This window comes from Camelus bactrianus, chromosome 3, assembly GCF_048773025.1.
Source record: "Camelus bactrianus isolate YW-2024 breed Bactrian camel chromosome 3, ASM4877302v1, whole genome shotgun sequence".
Taxonomy (NCBI): domain Eukaryota; kingdom Metazoa; phylum Chordata; class Mammalia; order Artiodactyla; family Camelidae; genus Camelus; species Camelus bactrianus.
The window spans coordinates 106,760,144-106,781,206 of NC_133541.1; the positions used below are offsets into that span (position 1 = coordinate 106,760,144).

Below are 21,063 nucleotides of genomic sequence, written 5' to 3' on the forward strand. Positions count from 1 at the left end.
AGCAGAGGCAGTTCTCCCCAAGACACTGGCCAAGTTTAGAAACCCCTCATTTTATAGGTGAGCAGAGGGAGGCCCAGAGGGAGTAAGATATGCTAGGGTCATAAAGATGTGATTAATATGGCTTGTTTTATTCATTGTGCTTAATTAATTATGTGCCAGGTTGTTTTAAGTATTTCACATGTAGACTTAATCCCCACAGCCCTATGAGGAAGGTATAATTATACCATAAAATCTACAGATGAGGAAACTGAAACACAGAGAGGTTAAATAAAATTGCTCAAGGCAAGTCAAAAGAACCAAGATCAATCAAGCCCAGATGCTCTGGCCTCAAAGGCCAGGTGGCTAAACAAAGTGATACCTGCCTAGGAGGAGGCAGACTGAGTCCGATCTAGAACCCAGGTCCCTGACTTACAGGCAGTCATCCTTCATGTTCCCCCAGCCCCCATGCAATGTCTGCTCCCATGGGGTGCAGTGACAACAGGGTCGAGGGGGAGGGTCTGAAAAGTGTATACATCTTCGAAATCTGGAGAAACAGAATGTTTCCTAGCTGAAGGTCATCCCTTTTGTGCCAAGGGCATTATTTGGGGGTTTGTTTGCTTATAGTTTTAGTCTGGGAGCCTCTCCCTTCTGGAGGTGCCAAGGTGCCTAGGCTGGGACTTCAAGCAGAGGAAGCAAAACATGGCTGCCTCAGGTTCACTTCTAGAAGCTCTAGTACCTTCCACAGTGTCGAAGCCAGGTCCTAAGACTACAGGGGGGAGTAATCTATCAGACCAAAGCCTTGGCTGTGGGTTCTCCTGGGCTCCTCCACCAAGGACACATGGCAGAAAGACGTGGAATCCTAACAAAGGTTAGAAAGGATTTCTTGATGTAATGCTCTTCTGTCTCCCAAGCAAGTCCTCCTCCAATCCACTCTTCTCTCCCAAAGCCACCACTCATCCTGATGAATGCCATACATGAGACCTTGGTCCTGCTCTGGAAAGAAGCAAGGAGCTTGCACTAGGGTGATCAACCTCCCCAGTTTGCCTGAGATTGTCCCGGTTTTAGCACTGACTACATCCTGGGGAAGCCCTCGGTCCCCAGGCAAACTGCGACGGTTGGTCTCAGATGACAATTTCTTAGAGCAATACCTCTAATGGCCTCAATTTGACACACCGAAAAAAAAAAATCACACTGTAAGAGGTAGGAGGCAGGAGACTGCCTGTTTTTCTCCAGTAACATCAACACTGATGAAAATAGGGTTGGATGACTGAGACCAAGTTTAAGACCACCCCTGTGTCCCAGAGGAACTCACTGCCTGAGCTTTCTTCCTGACCTAGGGAATCTTGGGAAGAAAGGAAGGAAAGGCTTCGTCACGCCCTGGGAATGTCAGCCAAGAGCAGCTCTCTGTCCTCCTTGCAGAGCGAGCTCAAAGCCTCTTTCTTCAGGAAAAGTAGATGCTCCCCAGGCCTCACTCCCTTTTCACAAGCCCCGAATGACGAACACTAAGGGAGAGAGGGAGGAGAAGGAGCCAGAAAGCACAACCATCTCCTGCCTTTGGAAGAGAAGTTCCCCCAACCCAGCAGTTCTCTGAGCCTTCACTGGACCCACCACCTCGGCCAAGCCACAGGCCAGAAACTCCCAGGAAACTCACCTGGGCCCCAGGACAGACTTGGCTCCCCCGGGATGCAGAAGCAGCCACCCATGTGTGTACCATCCTCCCTGGACCGAGGCCCCTGGGAACACCAGCCAGAGGAGCATGGGAGGGAACAGCTTCCCAGTGGTGTCCCTCCTCCCGCCTCCTCCCTGGCACACGAGGGACCAAGTCCCGCTCAGTGCACAATGCAGCCTTTGATATCCTGGCTGCAGCAGGAGGCCCAGGGAGGATGGGAGGGGCAGCCCAGCCCTCAGGACCCATAGTCCTTGCACTGTCAGGCCTCTGACTAGGGAGCAGAGCTCCTCCCTGCCTCTCTGCAGATCACTTATGCCTATCAGGCTGTGGCACATTCCACACATTCTAGGATTGAGACACACAGTATGGTTCTTGTGGGGGTGGTCAGGGTGGGGGAGGAGGGCAGAGAGCATCCCAGGAATCAAGGCTGCTGTTCTTGCTCCCTCCCTGACTGGCCTGGCCCACACTGACCTGCCTGCCACTGGGAAAGGGCTCCCCACCCAGCCTCTCTCTGCAAACACCTCCCTTAGCTGTCTGGGTGAAGCTGGAGCTGTGGGCGCAGCGTCTCACCTCACCCCCAGCAGCATCAGCGAGCCAATCCCCAGTCCTGGCTCCCAAAGTCTTGGTCAGAAGGAATCCCAGAAATCGCCTGATGTAGCCCAGCATCTTACAGGTGAGAGGATGGAGGACCAAGTATGTGAAGGATACAAGTATGCACAATAAATGGGCCCCACCAGACCAAACTCTTTACCATTTTGGATAAGGAGCAGGGAAGGGGTATGCAGTTGACACAGTATGGCTGAATTTCATAAAATCACCCATGACATCTCCTAAAAGAGATGGAGAAAATACTATTGAATGCCAACGAGGTTAGACAGAGGCCAGACTGATCCAATAACCAAGCTCAAGGATCACTAATTACTCACTGTTTCCCTAATGCCAGGAGCCAAGGTCAGTGACGAGTGATCTAAAGAGTGAGGAGCTGTGGGTCGAGAGAAGGCAGGGTCCAGGTGGCCTGCCTTGCAGGCTGCTTGGAGGCTAGACTTGAGGTCAGTCTCACAAGCACTGTAAGGAGAGAGGTGGCCTGATCAAGTTCATATCCTGGGAGGAGCATTGGGGTGACAATGTGAAGGACAGCCTAGGGGTCTGTCTCACTGGAGTGATCTGGGGCATCCGCTGCATGCATCAGCTCAGCCCCAGGTGACAGGGTCTCAGCCATGTCTCTGAAGTCTGGCTTCAGTCTCCATGCTGACTCATCTTGACTCCCGGTGGCTGGATGTTCCCTGTGGCCCCGGGACTCATCATACATTACTTCGTTTAAATCCCGTAACAGCCTCATCATACCAGCATTGTCATCTCTATTTTATAAGTGAAGAAACTAATGCAGAGGGGTGTATAACTTGCCCAAGGCCCCACCATTTATGAATGTCAGGTTTAAGGCTTGAGCAGGTCTAGTTGATTCCACAGCCCAAGAACTTCACTTTCATGATATTCAGGCTCTCTCCATGCCTACAATGAGGAAAGATTCGGTGATCTGATACTGAGGCTTCTAGAGCTAGCTGACTGCTTCTGGAGGGTCTGGGAGAGGGGTCTGGTGTGAGGAAAGAGAGTGCAGGGCAGAGCATCTCTCTGATCACAAAGCCACCGTGGAGGATGTTTTTCTGCATAGATCTGCTTAGATTATCCACTTCCATAACGTATCTCATGTCTTTTCCCTCACCAAAGCAGTGTTTTAAGTATGAATTAGGATGTTTTCTTGGGCCTAACATTAAAGGGTAAGGGTTTCTTTAGAAAGCAGCCACTCAAAACTTTGGGAGGTATGTTTGAATCAGTGACGAGAAACCAAGGTCTAACTTGCACATGATGACAAATGCTCAGACTTAACATTTCTCCTTGACTTGCCTGCGCACTATTCCTAGACAGGCACATCAGCAGAGGTCAGAAATTGTAAATGATCAAGACCAACCAGTGGAAGGATCCCTAGGCCATCTGTCAGAGAGGACACCTCAAGGCAGTTGGTTGAGACATACATTTTGGCAAATCTGAAATAAATGGTTCATTCTCAATAAAGTCATTGCTTCTCTTGGGATGCAAGAAACCAGTGCTTCTCTGCTTATGGGTAGCTCAGATGAATTAGCAAGAACAAAGAGCTTTCCAAACAGAGAGAACAGCAAGTGCAAAGGCCCTGGGGCTGGAACTTACCTGGCATGTTTTAAAAGAAAAGCATGTATAGTTGGAATCTAGTGAGTCAGGGCAGGATATAGATGTGAGGTCAGAGAAAACAGCAGGAGGCCAGATTGTGTAGGACCTTGAAGGCCATTTAAGACTTTAGCTTTTAGTCCAAGTGAGAGAGGAGTCAATGGAAGACACTAAATAGAGCAGTCACATGACTGACTTGTGAGGGCAGACCTAGAAAACAAATGCAGACCATATGAGAGATCAGAACAACAGATCCCTTATTCAATCACATTATTCCATGAACGAATATTTACAGAGCATCTGCAACATCCAGGCATTGATCTAAGTTGTAAGGATACAGCAGTGAACAGAACAGACAAAAGACTCTCCCTTGTGTAGCTTACATTCTAGTGAGGGAAGAAAGACAAGAAACAGAATATATAAGTACCTTATGCAGTGTGTTAGATAGCAGAAAGTGTTATGGAAAAAAAAGAATGGAACTGCCAGAGTAGAGGGGCTGCAGTTTTCAAAAGGGTGGAGAGAGAAATTGTCACTGAGAAGGTGACAAATGAGTGACATGAGGAGAGGGCAGGGGGATCATGGGCATCCTGCAGGAGCCCCTGCCAGGAAAAGGGAAGTGCCAGTGCAAAGGCCCTGAGGCAGAAGTGTGCCCAGCTAGAAAAGGAGCAGGAGAGGGTGTAACTTGAGCAAAGTAAGAATAGGGCAGGAAGCAGAGGGCACCCTCAAAGGAGTAATTAAAGGAGTTTAAAGAAAGAACTATTCACCAAAATGTGGGCAGGGTTAAAGTGAACCAGCAAGGATGGTGAGGCACCCTAGGGCTGGGAAGACTAAAAAGCCATTAGCATCCCTAAGGCTGAAGGGACAAGAAGAGAGAGTGGCTGTCAGAACGTAGCAAGAGCTGGCTGCAGGCCAGGGCTGACGACAGGAGCTGTGTCATTAATAGAGGAACACAGCCACAGGCTGGCCAAGGCCATGTATGCACAGGGGCCAGAGGAATAAATGCTCCATCCTCTCACCTCCCATCTTCCATTGACTGAGCACAACTGGAAGCCAAAGGATGAGAGAGCTGAGCTGAGGACGCCTGTGAAGGCCAGCATCCAGCAGAACAAGGGAGAGAAAGGTGAAGAGGGGTCCAAAGGATAACTAAAGACCGTCCAATGCAGGGGGAGAGGGATCAGCGTCCCAAGGATGCCGAGCTTGCTAGACCAGTGTGGGGGCGTGGCTGTCACGCTGAGTGAAATGGCAGCCACTGCAGCGGTTTGGGCAGAAGAATGATGATGTGATTTATGATCTGAAAGAATCGTAGGAGCAGGAGGCGACTGCAGTAATCTAAGTAAGAGAAAGTGTGTCTTGGGCCAGGGTGGGGGCAGCAGAGGCAGTGAGATGTGGCGAGATTCTGACTTACTTTGAGGTGGAGGCAGAACTGCCTGCGGATGAAACACAGGGTGTGAGAGAAGGAGGAGTGAGGGGGGTTCCCCATGTTTGGGCCTGAGCACCTGCAAGGAGCATGGTAGCCGTGACTGGAGAGGAGACATCCGGGGGTGGGGGCAAGCTTGGCTGAGTGGGTGGGTAGACATGTTGAGTATGAGAAGTCTATCCTCCATCCGCTGGAGGACGTGAAACAGGCTGTAGGATACCCAAGTCTAGAGTTCAAGGAAAGGGCCTCTACTGGAAACTTAGACTTGGGGCTCATGGGGATATAGACAGATACTGGAGATATGAGGATGTCCCAACGGGAAAAGCAAAGAAAGCTGCATGGAGGAGGTGGTGTGTGACTGTGGCCCTTGAAGGATGAAATTTTGACAGGCACACATAGGTGGGAAGAAAAAAAACATAGCAAAGGTGCTAGGATTGACAGTGGGGACAAGTTCAGGAAACAGTACTTCGGTTCAGATGAGCCCGAGGACGGATGATGGAGAGAGCAGAGATGGAGGCCTGTGAGTTTCTGGTTCAGTCATCAGTGACCTATTTATTCAGTGAACATTTCCGGTTGCCTACTTTAAGCACGGTGTTAGTTGTGGACATTAAGAAGAAGAAGAAGAAATGCTGACGGAGCTCTTATTACATGCTCATGTGAAAACTCCACATCTAATCTTCACCCCCTACTTAAAGATCAGGACACCAAGAGTCTGGTGACTCGCCCCAGCTCACCCGGCTGACAGGACACAGCAGAGTCAGGGCTCAACCCCGGGAGGGAACTGCAGGGCCCTGGTCCACACCACTCTGCCGGGGGGCCCAGCCGTGTCTGTGTGGTATAGTTGGGCACCTTTGGAGGTGCAGACAGGTCACTGCACCAGGGGCGAGGAGTTACCCACACTTTCCTCTTGCCAAGGGTCAGCCGAGGAACTGGCCCAGCAGCTCCGGGGAGGAGGTGGGGCTGCTGACCAGGGCAGAGGTCATCACACTGCCGGCTTTGACCTCACCAGGGGCTGCCGACTTCTCTTTCCAAAACATCAGTTTCCTGTTTCTTGGCTCCCACAGCCAACCTTAGGTCAAGGGCAGGCAACTGACGCCTCACCCTGAAAGGTTAGCAGTCAAAGTGTCTTTATAGTAACGGGTCCACTCCCCAGCCCATGTTAAAGATAAAGAAACTGTGGCCCATAAAGACTGAGTCATGTGTTCAACACTTATAGACAGTTTTGTGGCAAAGCCTATATGAGAACTCAGACCTCAGGACTCTCCGCTCAGCATGCTTCCACAAAACATGCTAAACTAATCAGTTCCTGTTTTCAGATTAGGGTCCCCAGTGAGCAGGCTGGGACAGGAGGGTGTGTGTGTGTGTGCATGCACGCATGCACCAAGTACAGGATACAAGCCCAGGTCTGACACTCCCCACCACTCCCGGGGAAAGGAATTTCTCCTGAGTCCAACTTATCTTTAAGAAAAGTTCAGGTTTTATGCATCTGACCCAGTGAATGGGACAGGAAGGAGGTGCCCTTCCAGCCAGCGAGGCCACCTTGGGTGTCTTTCCTGGAGACACTCGCACCCGGGCACCAACAGGCCGTGCAAGCAGCATGGCTGGAAACAGTGAGAAATGGAAGGGACGTCAATGCCCATCAATATGAAAACAGTCAAATACTGACAGTGCATTTAGTCAGCAGTGAAAAAGAATGAAGCAGGTCTAGATGGAGAGTCAAGGAAAGATTTCCAAGCCATATTATGATGCAAAAACTGAAGAAACTTGCACACAGTGATAGAGTGTGGCCCCACTTATGTACAGAAGCACACTATATATGTGACTTTGAACGTACAGGAAAGAGACCACATCAGCCTGATGATGGTGATTTGTTTATTCACTCCACAGATGCACATCCAGGGTCCTCCCCATGCCCCCGGCCCTGGGCTGGATGAGGGGTCAGCAGAGCCCAGAGCAGACAACATCCCTGCCTCCTGTAGCCAGGTGGAGGGAGGGGGTGAAGGGAAAGGAACATGATGTCTTTTTCTTGTAAACACTTCTGCGTTATAGCAACTTTTCCAGCCACAATGTTTCATGGTGATGTCATAATAAATACAAAAACATAGGAACAAAGAGAAGGTTGAAGAAGAGAAGGGAGGATGCCTAGATAAGAACAATGTGTCAGGAGTGGTCGTGGAGGGTCACTTTTGAGCTGTCATACTCTGGACCTGACTTGAGGGATGGTCTTTGTACCAAGCATCACAGAAGGACCAGTTGGAGACTGCCAGGCACAATGTCCACAGCATCTTAGCAGGAAGGAGGCACATTCCAGGAATAGCAAATCCCGTTACTCCCTACAGTTTCTTGATAGCCTTCAGACAGCGCTGCCTGTAGCTGGTTACAGCCCCTAGAGGAGGAAAACTTTAAGCCAAGGATCATCTTCTGGGTCTGATGCTGTGAAAACAGCTGCACAGTATTCTGGGATTGTGGTCTTGCAGACGTGGCTTTACTCCCTCTGCCCCTGATCTAGTGCCTCCATCTGACCAGCAACCTATTTAGAGGGTCCTCACTGGTGCTGGGATCCAGAGGGGGCAGAGGAAGCCTCTTCTCTTCTTGAAGGTGCCACACCTCTGCTCAGTCTACCCAAGAGCAGATGGCACGATTGGCTACATGGATTACACTGAGGGACACGTCCTTCCCCACCAGAGCACCTCCCAGTCTTTGGGCTTGTCCTCTTCTCTCTGCAGAGGAATTGGCAAGACAGACTTACTGGCCAGAAGGGTAACAAACAAATCTTACCACCACTCTGATGTGTTTTTACACCTCACTGGTCAACATGGGCACTAGATTTGTGGGCAGACAACCTGAATTCAAATCCGGGCTCTGCCATTCTCCAGCTGTATGCTCTTTGGCCCATTTCTTCCTTTATAAATAACAGTAACAATAATAATTAAGTGGAGGTAACAAAAAAGTTCTACCTCACAAAGGGGCTGTGAGTGTATAACAAGGTGTTTATGGGTGTTTGTTTTTCACTTGTGCAAATCGTGCAAGTGCGTGTGTGCATAGGCACACACACAGGTCACTGTTCCACTAGCCTTAGGCGTGCTCGCCTCGCATCTGGAGCCGGCAGGACTCTGAGGAGGAAGGGGCATCCTGCATGAGCAGGATGTGCCCGTCAGCTGTGACAGAGACAAAACCTTGGTTCCAAGTAAAACCAGATCTGCCTGTCCTCAGAGATAATCAGAGAGATTCCTTTCTGTTACCTCAGGCAAAGGCATCCAGCCGAGGCACCCTAGCTGCATTTCTGTCCTTTCTCCTCAATTGGCTAATATTTTCAACAGACAGGAATTTTACAAGGTGTTTACTTAAGAAAGAAAATCTCATACTGAACTATTTTCATCATGATATTTGGCTTTGTGATCTAAGGAAATGTGTATCTCTCTCTCCCTCCCTCTCTCTCTCTCTCTCCTGGTGTTTTGTAGATAAATTTTGTTGGGCGACCTTGGGCACGTCAGCCATTTCCCCTTCAGTGCTTTCCCCTCTTCCTTAGGTGATGTAGCTTTGAGTCCCCACACCATTCAGGTCTTGCTCCTGTGAACACTGTTCAAGCTGCTCTGAAAGTGGGGACCCAGATCTCCATCCTGTTGTCCCGCACAGCTTCGTCTTCTGCGTTCAGCTCCGAGGCGCTGTCCCTCCTTTGTTTCACTTACTGTACTTCTGTTAATAGATCCCAAGCTTACATCAGGAGACCACTCACATTCTATTCACTGGAAGAGATTTACCAGAATTCAGATGCTTAGATCCTGCCCAACCATGGTGTATCGTTATCTCTGGTAGCAGGGTGATTGGAGGTCTTCTTTTAGACACATTCCAGGTGATTCTAATGTGCATCCAGACTTTGGCAAATAATCCCCGAGAGGTTTCTTTCGCGGGGATGAAGGGCAGGCAGGTGTAGCAAGGGTGTGAATGCCCATTTTGCTTTCTTATCTTGTGATCCATGCCAAAGTTAATTAAAAGCTGTCACCACGAGAGGGCAGCACATGCAGGGACTTTGGACTCAATGCAAAGAGTCTGAAAGGGTTCCTTTTATTCTTCAAGATCCACAAAGAATCAAGTAAGACTTACAATTGTGCAGGAGTTCTCCGTTGACAAATCCCTCCATCTCATTACATCCTCACACCACATCCGTGACATAGCGGTTGGACCTGACGTTTTTGTAAGTGATGAAAAGGTTGTCTGAGAAATCAAGTGACTTCTCCAAGGTCTTATTGCTAGTAATTGGCAGAGCTGGATTTTCTCAAACATTCCAGCCAGCAACAGCACATACAGCAGCTTTCACCACTTAGGACATCCAGGAAGCCATGAACCAGACATACACACAGTGCCCAACCCTCAAGTCCTGCCTCAATCAACATCTGTCTAACAATAAAGATCAGAATGATTTCAACCTACGCAGAACCACACATGTGCAGGGGTCACGCAAACAAGCAAAGCAGTTTTACCATACATGCATTTAACTTGAATGGTTTCAACACTACATGAGCATGCAGGGAAAGTAGGAAAGAAAAACCATTTAAATAGGATAGCCGGGGCTTCTCAAACGTTAACAATGGATGTAAAATCTCTGATGTAGTAGGAAGAACAGTGGTCCCCAAAGATGACCTAACCCCTAGAACCTGAGAATATGTTACCTGTCCAGGCTGAAGAGACTTTGTTGATAAGGAATTTGAGACGGGGAGACTGGATTATCCGTATGTAATCATAGGGCTCTTTATAAGAGGGAGGTAGGAGGGTCAGAGTCAGAAGTTGTGAAGATAGAACTAGAAGCAGAGGTCAGAGTCAGAGGAAGTGATCCGAAGATGATACTATGATGCTAGTTTTAGATGGAAGAAGAGACCATGAGCCGAGGAATGTGGGAAGCCTCTAAAAGCTGGAAAAAGCAAAGCATGGATTCTCCCCTAGAACTTCCAAAAGGAATACAGCCCTGTCAACACCTTGATTTTATTTATCCCAGTAAAACCCACTTCAGACTTCTGACATCTAGAATTTTAAGATAAGAAATTTGTGTGGTTTTAAGCCATTAGGTTTGTAATTACAACAGCCCCAGGTAACGAATACACCTGGGCACTGGTGAAGTGCAGATCCTCACCCCAGGCCCAGGCAGGGCGGGGAGCTCTAGGAGGGGCTCGGTGTGGTGCCGGTGCGCTGAGCCTTGGACCACACTTTGAACAGCAAGCCGTCGGCAACTCCCCTGCAGCCATTCCTCCAGTGACTGGAGGCCTCCACTTAGCAGGGAAGGGGAGCAGTCTTGGAGACAGCGTTCTTCTGAGGTGGGCCAGCAGGAGAATGTGATGCATGAAAGCATGGAGAATATGAAGGAAAGAGATGGGTGGCTGGTGTAGGTCGTAGGTAAGGCCACAATATAAACAGGGAGAAGGGCGGCAAAGGGATACATGGGGGCAGAGTGGTAAGAAGCTGATTAGAAAGGAATAAGAGAATTGCTGGTCATAGTGAGTGCTGGGCTGGGCTGGCTGTTAGGAGTTTGCAGGGGCCCAGTCATGGGAGCAGATGTCTTTCTTGCAGCAGCCTTGAAACACAGCAGGGACAGCAGACAGTTCCCAGCTGGCAAAGCAGGCGTGGCAGGGAGACACTGGGGCAAGAGACTCAGGGGCTGGTGAGAGAGTCACAGAAATGGGTGACAGAGTCAGGCTGGATGAGGAGGCAAGGCAGGTGGAAAAGGATATGAGAACAGGGACGGACTGTGACAGGAGGTCTTAAGAATAATGTCCAGCAGATTCAGGAGGATGCAGGGAGAGAGAGAGCGGAAAGGTGGAGGGTGCAGAGGTGAGTTTCAGATGTTGTATTTATAAAGGTGGAGGGTGAGAAGGAGCCCCTGCTGAGGGGGAGGGGTGAGACAAGCACCATCCTGCAGGAAAGCCAGGCATTCTGCTTAAAATGGCGTCATTGCCGTAGTAACACATGCATGGAAAAGTTCAAACTGCATACGGCTGTAAAGTGCAAGTCCCCTTTCAAACCAACTCACCCCCAACCAAAGTTTAGTCCCCTCTCTGGAGGCAACTACTGGCAATTTGGAGTGTCCTTCCAGACCTCTGGCTTTGCATTCCAGACACTTGTATAGATGATCCCATTTCGGGGAGAAAGATTGTGTACACATATGTTATATACACATGGTGTGTGTGTGTGTGTGTATTCCTGATAGGATCATATGTATTATCCCATATATTAATTTGCTCACTGCTTCACTCTTGGCACTGGAATCACCTGACATTGTGAGGGTGACAACTCTGACTTGGCCTGTTTCACCTGGCTTATCGCTGGACCTCTCAAGTAGGAATGATGGGAGTTCTCTGTGGAGCAGAGAGCCTTAGTGAGGGCAGCCCACGAGGGTGAGGTGACAGCCATGGGTGAAGCTGGCCCAGAGGTAAAGATAGAGAAAATGTGTCCCGGTGGTTTTCCAAAGTCTAGGAATATTTTCCTTTTGGGGGTGGGAGTTGTTCCTCACCCTTCCTGGAATCAAAACAAACTTCTAAACAAAGAGATCCTTTGATTCCATTCCCTTGACAGGAATTACCCAAGAGACAAGTCTTCTGACAACTTTCTCAACTGAGCCCCATGGAGAATCCCAGCTAAGTGGCCACCAATCGATGTGGACATCCTCATGGGTGTAGCATCTTATATCTGTTGACCCCTCCATGTCCTTATAATTGTGCAGGGGAAAGAAGACTGTTTTCTCATTTGAAGTTATTTGAGGTTTTTAGATGGTCCAGGTTTCAACAGCCTAATTCATCACAGCCATCTGGGCAGGGTGAAAAGTACCCTAGACAAAGAGGTGTGGGGCCCACATTCAAGTCTGGAGCTGCCCTGCCCCAGTGTGAGGCTGAGAGGCTGAGCCGCTATCCAAGGGTGGGGCTCCTCAGTTATAAAATGTACCCCCTGCCTTGTGAGTTTTATGGACTGGTTGGGAGGAGAAAATCAGAAAGATCCCCGGAAGCATTTTTTGTTAATTGTGAGTTGCTGGGAAGCACTGGGTGTGCTTCATTAAGCCAAGGTCACCCAACTGGGGAAAATGTTTGGTCCCAGAGAAGAAGTTAATCTCAGCCTGGAATAGAGAGAAAGGACTCAAGACCATGTTGCCTTCCTATATGAATTTATGCTGCTGTGAAAGCACTTTCATTCAGAGCCGCACAAGCCTGTGAAGTAAAGAGGCGGGGCTAGAGCTTACTGCAGTTGCAAGAGAAGGGCTGGAGACCAAGAAGGGAAGCAACCAGAAGCCTGCTTCTCTTTGCCTGGTCCCTGTCTGAGTATTTCTCCCCAAGGGGATGGACACAGGGATACAGACTAGTTTTATTTACCAACTTTGTGATTGGCCCAGAGGAAAGACCACACCCGGAAATCCCCTTGGCAGCAGAGCTCACCATACATCCCCAGGCAGGGAAATGCAAACAGGCAGGAATGGACTGAGGAAGGTCTAGCAGACTGGCACGAGGAGAGAGGTGCTGGATCGGTGCAAGTGAACGATGATACTGAGAGTTAACATTGAAGGACGTATGGATGCACTATACTATGTATTTTAATGAGTTTACTCATTTAATACATCACAACCACCCAGTCAGGTAAGTACTGTCATTATCTCCACCTATAGATGAAGAATCTGAGACCCTGGGAGGCTGAGTAAATTTCCAAAGGTCACACATCTGGCAAGTGATGGAGCCAAGAGTCAACCTGGCAGGCTGAGTCCAGCGCCGGGCTCTTGACCAGGGAACCATGGAGTTTCCCTAATTTGTGCTTTGGCAAAGAATAATGCAATATTCTTTTATAGAGCCCTGGAGCATGGAGAGTGGAGGAAACACTGAAGATGAATTGAGGGATTGATTCAACAAGTATTGATTAAGCACCAACTGTAGGGCAGGCATTCACTAACCTAGGTTGGGAAGGGAAAGTGAGTACAGTGAACAGGCACGATCTATTCTTTCATAAAGCTAACAGTCTCATGGGGAAGAGAGATGATAAACAACTGTAACAAATCAATCAGTGATAAGGGGTACGAAGGGGGAGGAAGGGACAGAAGTTAAGTCTTCTTAACCCCTAATGTCTCACCCACTTGTCCAGCCGCCACCTTCCACACTTGAGGAAGATGTCGCAGACGGCACTGATCTGCTCAAGACCAGACTACACCCATCTGATCAGAAGCAGGATTAGAAGCGAACGCTGTCTTCCTGCAAAGCCAATCCTTTCTTCACAGCCCCTCCCGATGACGTGTCTATTTTCCTATCATCGTCTAGCCGTTATACCCCAGTACCCAGGGAGGGGAAACAGCGCTCAGGCATCCCCTTGCTGGCCCCAGGACACAAAGGCCCCAGCCATTCCCCTTCACTCCCCAGGACCCAGGGAGAAGCCTGGGCAGGACGGGGCCTGGATACGCGCCGGCGCGTCCACCAGGTGGCAGCAGCGAGCGGCCGCGTTGCCCTCCCTGCCTCCCTATGGTCCACACCCACTTTGGGCTACGGAGCTGCTGGGCTGCAACAGTCGGGGTGTGAGGCGGTGTGAGCGAGCAGGCGCTGCCAGCCTGGCTTCTGCCCGGCAGTCGAGTCCCAGGAGCAGGAGGATCTGGGCGCCCGTATCCTCTCTGCCTGCTCCTCCCTCCTGCTCTCACCTGCACCTGTTAGTCCGCACACCTTCAAGGCCAGTGGCTACAGCCAAGACGGGAGACAGGAGACGGGGCAGCAAGAGGGAGAGCACCTGAGGATACAGAGCTAGCGCTGCCCTTTCACCCCCCAGGTGATGAGTGAGGTCAGAAGATCTGAAGATTTTAAAGGAAACCAGGGCCAGAGAGAGAGAAGGAAGGGAAGGAAGGAAGGAAGGAAGGAAAGAAATATAAGGCATTCAGGTTAGAAAGGAAGAAGGAAAACTGTTCTCAGGTGTCATAATCTTGTAAGTGGAAAATCATAAGGAATCCAATTTTTAGAAAAACTATTAGAAGCAGTAAACAAGTTTAGCTAGTTTTCACGATATTAAGAACAAGGTACAAAAATCAGTTATTTTCTGTGCACTAGCAACAAACAATCCAAAGATGAAATTAAGAAAACAATTCAATTTACCAAAGCATCAAAAATAATAAAATGCTTAGAAATATATTTAACAAAAGGAATGCAAAACTTACACTCTGGAAACTACAAAAGATTGTCGAAAGAAATTAAAGATCTACGTAAATGGAAAACCTCATGTTCATGGATTTGGAAGACTTAATAGTGTTAAGATGGCAATGCCTCAATCAATCTGCAGATTCGATACAGTCCCTGTCAAAATCCCAGCAGCTTTCTCTTTTTTGTTAGAAATTGACAAGCTGATACTAAAATTCATGTGGAAGTTTTAGGGACCCAGAATAGCCAAAACAATCTTGAAAATGAAGGATAAAGTTGGAGAATTCACACTTCTCAGTTTCAAAAGTTATTATTAAAGCAATGGAAATCAAGACAGTACTATCTAAGGAAAAATCACTGTAATAGAATTGAGAGTCTAGAAATAAACCTGTGTATCTGTGGTCAGTTGACTTTCCACTAGATTATCAAATCAATGGAGAAAAGAATACTCTTTGAACAAGTGGTGCTGGGACAACTGTGTGGCCACATGCAAGAGAATGAAGCTGGATCCTTACCTCACATCATATAAATAAGTTAACTCACAGTGATGGAAACTTACCCTTGCTTTTGACCAAGGAGAGCCTGATTTATTTTGGCATTGAGGCAGCTACTGGCCTTCTGAAGAAAGTGTCAGGCTTTGGCCCTTAAAAGGACTGGGAAAAAAAGAGCCCCCACTTTCCCTACTGCCTCACCTTTGACATGATATTTGTAATATCCCAGGACTGGCTCTGACAATCCTCTGTAAGTGTTAGAGTGTCAAATGTACTGAGATTGTGCTGTGAGCTGAGAAACTGTATGATGAGCTGAGGTGCTGATCAGCCTTCCTAGGTGAGTTCAAATAATCACAGCCTCTATTACTGAGAGACCCCTGACCTACTGTCAATCATGTCATATCCTCAAGTCTCAGTAGCGTTAAGAGGTTGGGTGCACCTGGCTTAATATTCTCCCTACTTCCACTGAAGCCTTGGATGTTTTATACCAGTTGTACCAATCAACTATTATCTAAGTCATCAACTCAGTTGTGACCATAGCTCCAAATTCATGGTAGCATTGGAACAACCCTATTTACAGTTAAAAAGACCTTATTGATCTTGAGAGGTTTGGACCCTCAGAAGATACTAGGAACTTACAGTCAGCTAGTAGGCAGATGTTGTATCAACACAGCTACCTGCAGGGAAGCTGGCACATCTGATTTCCTGTCACTTCCCTGGATCCAAAGAGAACATCTCACCTTGTCGCTGAAGAAAGTAGAGTTCTTGCACCCGAATTAAGGCCGCAGACCTGCCACTTTCTGCACTTCACCCTGGGATGTGGTGGGAGACCATCCACCCGCATTGCTCACGGCTGAACCCTGCCTCAGCATCTCATTCGTTCATGATGTAGTCATGCTCCCAAATAAGAAAAGCTGTTACCAGCTCGTGAGTGTGGAGCTGAGCTGAACAACTGCTGACTAGATCAAAGCAAGAGTGAAAATGCTGCTCCCAAAAGCACTGTCTCTCAGGCAACAAAGCCAGTTCTTCCCTTCACCCTGTCTTTTCCTTGAGGCTGCATGGTCCCCACTTTTCCTGGGAAATGCAGAAGGGGTTAAATGTAAAGGTCAGAGAGAGACCATTAAATGAAATTTCTTTATAGTTAGGCAATTTGAGGGAGAAATCTAGGGACAGGTGACACAACGTTGAGAAACCATGAAGCAAGGCTGACTCTAGTCAGAAGGAAGCTTGTACCACTGTTACAACAAGTCTGTTGTGAGTCATTAAGAAAATCACAGAATTGCTAAGGGATGGGAAGTGGGGCTGAGGGAATGTCAGGGGGCTGGAAGAAAATGATCACAAACAATAGATCTTTATGCCCACCCTGCTAGGTTCCAAGCTTGGCTAAAACTAACTTTCCTACTAAGGTGTTGGCATAGAAGTAAAGAATTTTCAAACTGGAAGATTTTTTAGAAAGTATCCAGTCTAGAATATATCTAGATACATTTTAAAGCCCCATCTAGACCTAGAGAGACACTTTTTAAGTTCAGAATCATTTTTTTTAAAGAGATACAACTTGGGACTTAATAATTAATAACAAAGATCACTAACTGAGTGCTTATTTTGAACCAGGCACTGACATGAGTGCTTCGTGTATATTATCTCATTTAATCCTCACAACAGACTTTTGAGGCAGCACTGTTACTGTTCCTTTGTTACAGACGGAGAAAGTGAGGCACAGAGCGATGAAGTGCTTGCCAGAGTCACACTGCCGGGCTGTCGTAGAGCAGGGCACAAGAAGAGCAAGGTAGAGGACAGGGTGTAGAGTGGGGAAGGGGTCAGCAACCCTGTCACTTTTCCTTTTCTCCCACAGCTCAGGACCCTGTTTGAAAACATCCGATAAAGAAAACCAGACGATAAACTGAATCACTCAAGGTCAAGGTAGGATAAACTGTGACGAAGATTAATATTTTAATGCGTATTTAGCTTTAAAGATAGGGAAATCTGTGGGAGCCAAAAACAAGCACTGAATTCAAAGTCGTGTGTGCATGCCAGAGCAGATGCCATGGGGACCCCATGAAACCATGGGGTGGGAAGTGGGGTTGAAGGAATGTCAGGGGGCTGGAAGAAAACATGGCCCTCAGACCTGGGCTGGCCTTCTAATGCCCACCCCTGAGCCCCTTACAGCGATGACCTGGGGCCTCTGTAAGGCAGGAGCGCAGGACTTGTGCTCCCTGCATGAAGCTTGAAGCCTGAAAATGTTGCTTTTCCATCACAAAGGAATTGGAAAAACTTTCTTCTGCCTTCAGAGGACACCCTGAAGAAGCCATGCATCTGTGAGGAAAAATCAAACCCCCAGACCCACTCCTTGAAAAGGTGTAGGATCTGAATTTACTCCTAATTCCTCAGGAATCCCAGTCAGGGAAGTTAGTGACAAAAATTGGCCCTTGGATGTTGATTCTCTAGAAAGGCAACAGACACAATTGGAAAAACTACTCTATAAGGATAGTGCAGGGTTCATGAGAAGCCCATTTTTTCAAATGTTGAAGACTAGTTCAGAGTAGTTCATAATTAGATATGAATCACTCGAGGAAATTAATTACCTGGAGAGGAAACCAGCAGATGCAGCTAGACAGTGAATTAGAATTGCAAGAATGGGAATAAAAGAACTGGAAATGAACGTTTTAGAATAAGTATGTTAAAATAATTTAAAAGATTTTTTAAAATTAGGAACCGTACTGAAAGAATAGAGCATTATGGGCAGACAAATTTGATAAATACCTAAATACAGCTCCTAGAAACAAACAAACAAACAAAAAACATTGCAATCCAGGACTCACTGGATAGGTTAAACAAAAGAGTCAGCACAGCAGAGGAAAACAATCACTGAACCTGAACACAGATCTGCAGAAATTACCCAGAATGTAGCTGGAGAAACAAGGTAGAAACTACGAAAGAATTAACCATGCAAGACAGAATAGAATGAGAAGTTGGACATAATCTAGCAGATCTTCCAGAAGGAGAGACTGGAAGGGAGTCAGTATTCACAGGGGAAATGACTGAGAATATTCCAGAGTGATAGCGTGAATCTTCAGGCTGAAAAAGCTCATTAAGTTCTCAAGAGGGCAAATAAAAGTAAAATATGATTTCTGTTTCTCTAAAGGTTTTATCCATACTGATTTTTCCCCCAATCCTCATTTCTGGGTTTGATTTCCATTTCACTTAAGTGTCCAGTTTTATAGAATGAAAGAATTAAATCAAAACACAAGGACATAAATTAATAAAAAAACAGAACATAGGAAGAAGGAAATAACAATGATGAATGATAAAATCAATGAAATATTTCTGTGTTTTAAGGGCTCATTTTCAACCTGCTGCTGTTGTAGAATTTAAAAGTAAAATTTTATTGAAGTATAGTCAGTTTACAATGTTGTATCAGTTTCTGGTGTACAGCATAATGTTTCAGTCATACATGTACATACATATGTTCATTTTCATATTCTTTTTTTATAGGCTACTACAAGATATTTAATACAGTTCCCTGTGCTCTACAGTAGAAATTTGTTGTTTATCTATTTTATATATGTTAGTATCTGCAAATTTTAAACTCCCAATTTATCCCTTCCTACCTCCTTCCCCACCTGGTAATCATTATTTTGTTTTCTATGTCTGTGAGTCTGTTTCTGTTTTGTAAATAAGTTCATTTGTGTCTTTTTTTTAAGATTCCAAATATAAGTGCTATCATATGGTATTTTTCTTTCTCTTTCTGGCTTACTTGACTTAGAACGACAGTCTCCAGGTGCATCCACGTTGCAGCAAATGTCATTATTTTATTCTTTTTTGTGGCTGAGTAGTATTCCATTGTATAAATATACCACAGCATCTTTATCCAGTCAATTGTTGATGGACATTTAGGTGTTTCCTTATCTTGGTTATTGTAAATAGTGCTGCTGTGAACATTGGGGTGCATGTATCTTTTCAAATTAAAGTTCACTTGGAATATATGCCCAGGAGTGGGATTGCTGGATCATATGGTAAATCTATTTTTGTTTTTTAAGGAATCTCCATACTGTTTTCCATAGTGGCTGCACCAGAATATATTCTCTTCTGCCAACAGTGTAGAAGGATTCCCTCTCCAGCCTTCATCATTTCTAGCCTTTTTAATGATAGCCATTCTGACTGGTGTGAGGTAATACCTCATTGTAGTTTTGATTTGCCTTTCTCTGATAAATAGTGATATTTAGCATTTTTCATGTGCCTATTGGCCATTTGTATGTCTTCATTGGAGAATTGCTTGTTTAAGTTTTCTGCCCATTTTTGGATTGGGTTGTTTATTTTTTGTTGTTGTTGTTATTAAGTTGTATGTGATTAAGGAAATTAAAGATGATTCAAAGAAATGGAAAGATATCCCATGTTCTTGGTTTGGAAGAACTAATATTGTTTAAATGGCCATACTACCCAAAGCAATCTACACATTTAATGTGATCCCTGTCAAATTACCCAGGACATTTTCCACAGAACTAGAACAAATAATCCTAAAATTTGTATGGAATCACAAAAGACCCAGAATTGCCAAAGCAATACTGAAGATAAAGAACAAAGCTGGAAAAATAACCCTCCCAGATTTCAGAGAATACTACAGAGCTACAGTAATCAAAACAGCATGGTGTTGGTACAGAAACAGACATATGAATCAATGGAACAGAATAGAGAGCCCAGAAATAAACCCATAGACTTTTGGTCAATTAATCTTCAACAAAGGAGGCAAGAACATACAATGGAGAAAAAACAGTCGCTTCAGCAAGTGGTGTTGGGAAAACTGGACAGCTGCATGTAAATTAGTGAAGTTAGAACTCTCCCTCACACAGTGCTGCTGCAGAATTAGTTGCTGATGCTGGACTCTGCTTGCTTCGCTAACACAGGCTGCTTTCCATGTGCAGATCAGAAGTCCCCTTCTGGGGCAGTTTTACTCTCAATGTACTACCTGGGTGGTCAGAAACGCCTTCTGGAGGGAAGCTGGAGGAGATACACCAGCACAGGGAGGGAAGCTGTGGGAAGAGGATGGAGACTTCAGCAAATGCTGGACCATTTTCAGAAACCTGACACCAAATGAACACAGACTAAAAGTGACACCTAGTGGCCCGGTCACCAGCACAGCACACAGGGATGATGTCCAGGACTTCCACACCCTGGCTGCTGCTTGTAGCAGCTTGTTTGTAGGGTTTTCCTTTGATTGCTGCACTCCACGGATGTTGTACTCTAGAGGGTGCTTTGAGGGTGTGCAATGAGCCAGTCCTCCTCTCCTCTCCTTCTCCCATCCCTCCCTGTCTCCTGCTCACTTTCCCCTTCCCTACTGACCGTGCAATCCCTGGTGCATGGGGTCCCACTGGGGACCACTGTGCAAGTAAGGAGAAGGTCTCATGTCACCACTGCGAGACAGGGTTGACGTTCTTCAGGGTGAGTGTACCTCTTACTACTAAGCCAGCTAAAATGTGATGATCAGATTAATTTAGTAGTAACAGGCTGTTGAAATTCAGGGTCGGGTATAAGATGCTGGGGTGCCAGTGTAGACAATCCATTCTATCACAAGAAGGTCTCAGTGAGGCCTGGTTAGGTCTGCCTCACTTCTGCACACAGGGCTAAACTTATCTTTCTAAACTCTTTAGCAATTGCCAATTTAAGAGATTGTTCTGCATAAAATGGTAGCTAAGATGCAAAACCCCATAAGAGCATTATAGAATCTAACACCACTCCCACCATTCAATTAAAATTGTGTCTCAAAACTCACCCCCAGTAGTAACCACAACAATAAGAAGAACTTAAATATATTGATCATACACACGCGCTGTGCCTGGCACCATTCTGAATGCTTTACATGTATTAGGTCATTTACACTTATGACAATCCTATTAGGCGAGTACTAATATTATACACATTTTATAGATGAGAAAACTGAGGCATAGAGAGCTAAACTAACGTGTCCAGAGTCACTGAGCTCATAAGCCAATGCGGACACATGATGTTCTCACGTGGCCCCAGGGTGCCTTTGAGGCAGTCTGGCTCTGGATCTCTGTAAATCATTAAGCTGCACTGTCTCCGAATGTCCTCCCAACAGCCAGTCCCAAAGGCCTTTCCTCAGTCCACCCTGCTTTCCTCTCTGAGGCCTGCAACAGTGTTAACCATCCCCCA

The 21,063-nt window shown here is 46.6% G+C and overlaps 1 protein-coding gene across 26 annotated transcripts in view; it reads right to left on the minus strand.

The window, feature by feature from the left end:
- Nucleotides 1–21,063, minus strand: part of SH3TC2 (SH3 domain and tetratricopeptide repeats 2) — a 172,123-nt gene that overhangs the window by 136,092 nt on the left and 14,968 nt on the right. For 17 of the 26 annotated variants that reach the window (XR_012505683.1, XR_012505692.1, XR_012505694.1 and 14 more), the window contains exon 1: nucleotides 1,631–1,809. The exons of 1 other annotated variant lie outside the window; for it this stretch is intronic. Coding sequence is in view for 8 of the 25 variants with exons in the window: in XM_045517477.2 (XP_045373433.1) it covers nucleotides 1,631–1,682 (52 nt within the window). In the remaining 17 variants the exon portion in view is untranslated. Of the gene's footprint in view, nucleotides 1–1,630; nucleotides 1,811–21,063 lie in introns of those variants that run through there. 8 more of the 26 variants (XR_006725283.2, XM_045517484.2, XM_045517483.2 and 5 more) reach the window with 1 other exon arrangement.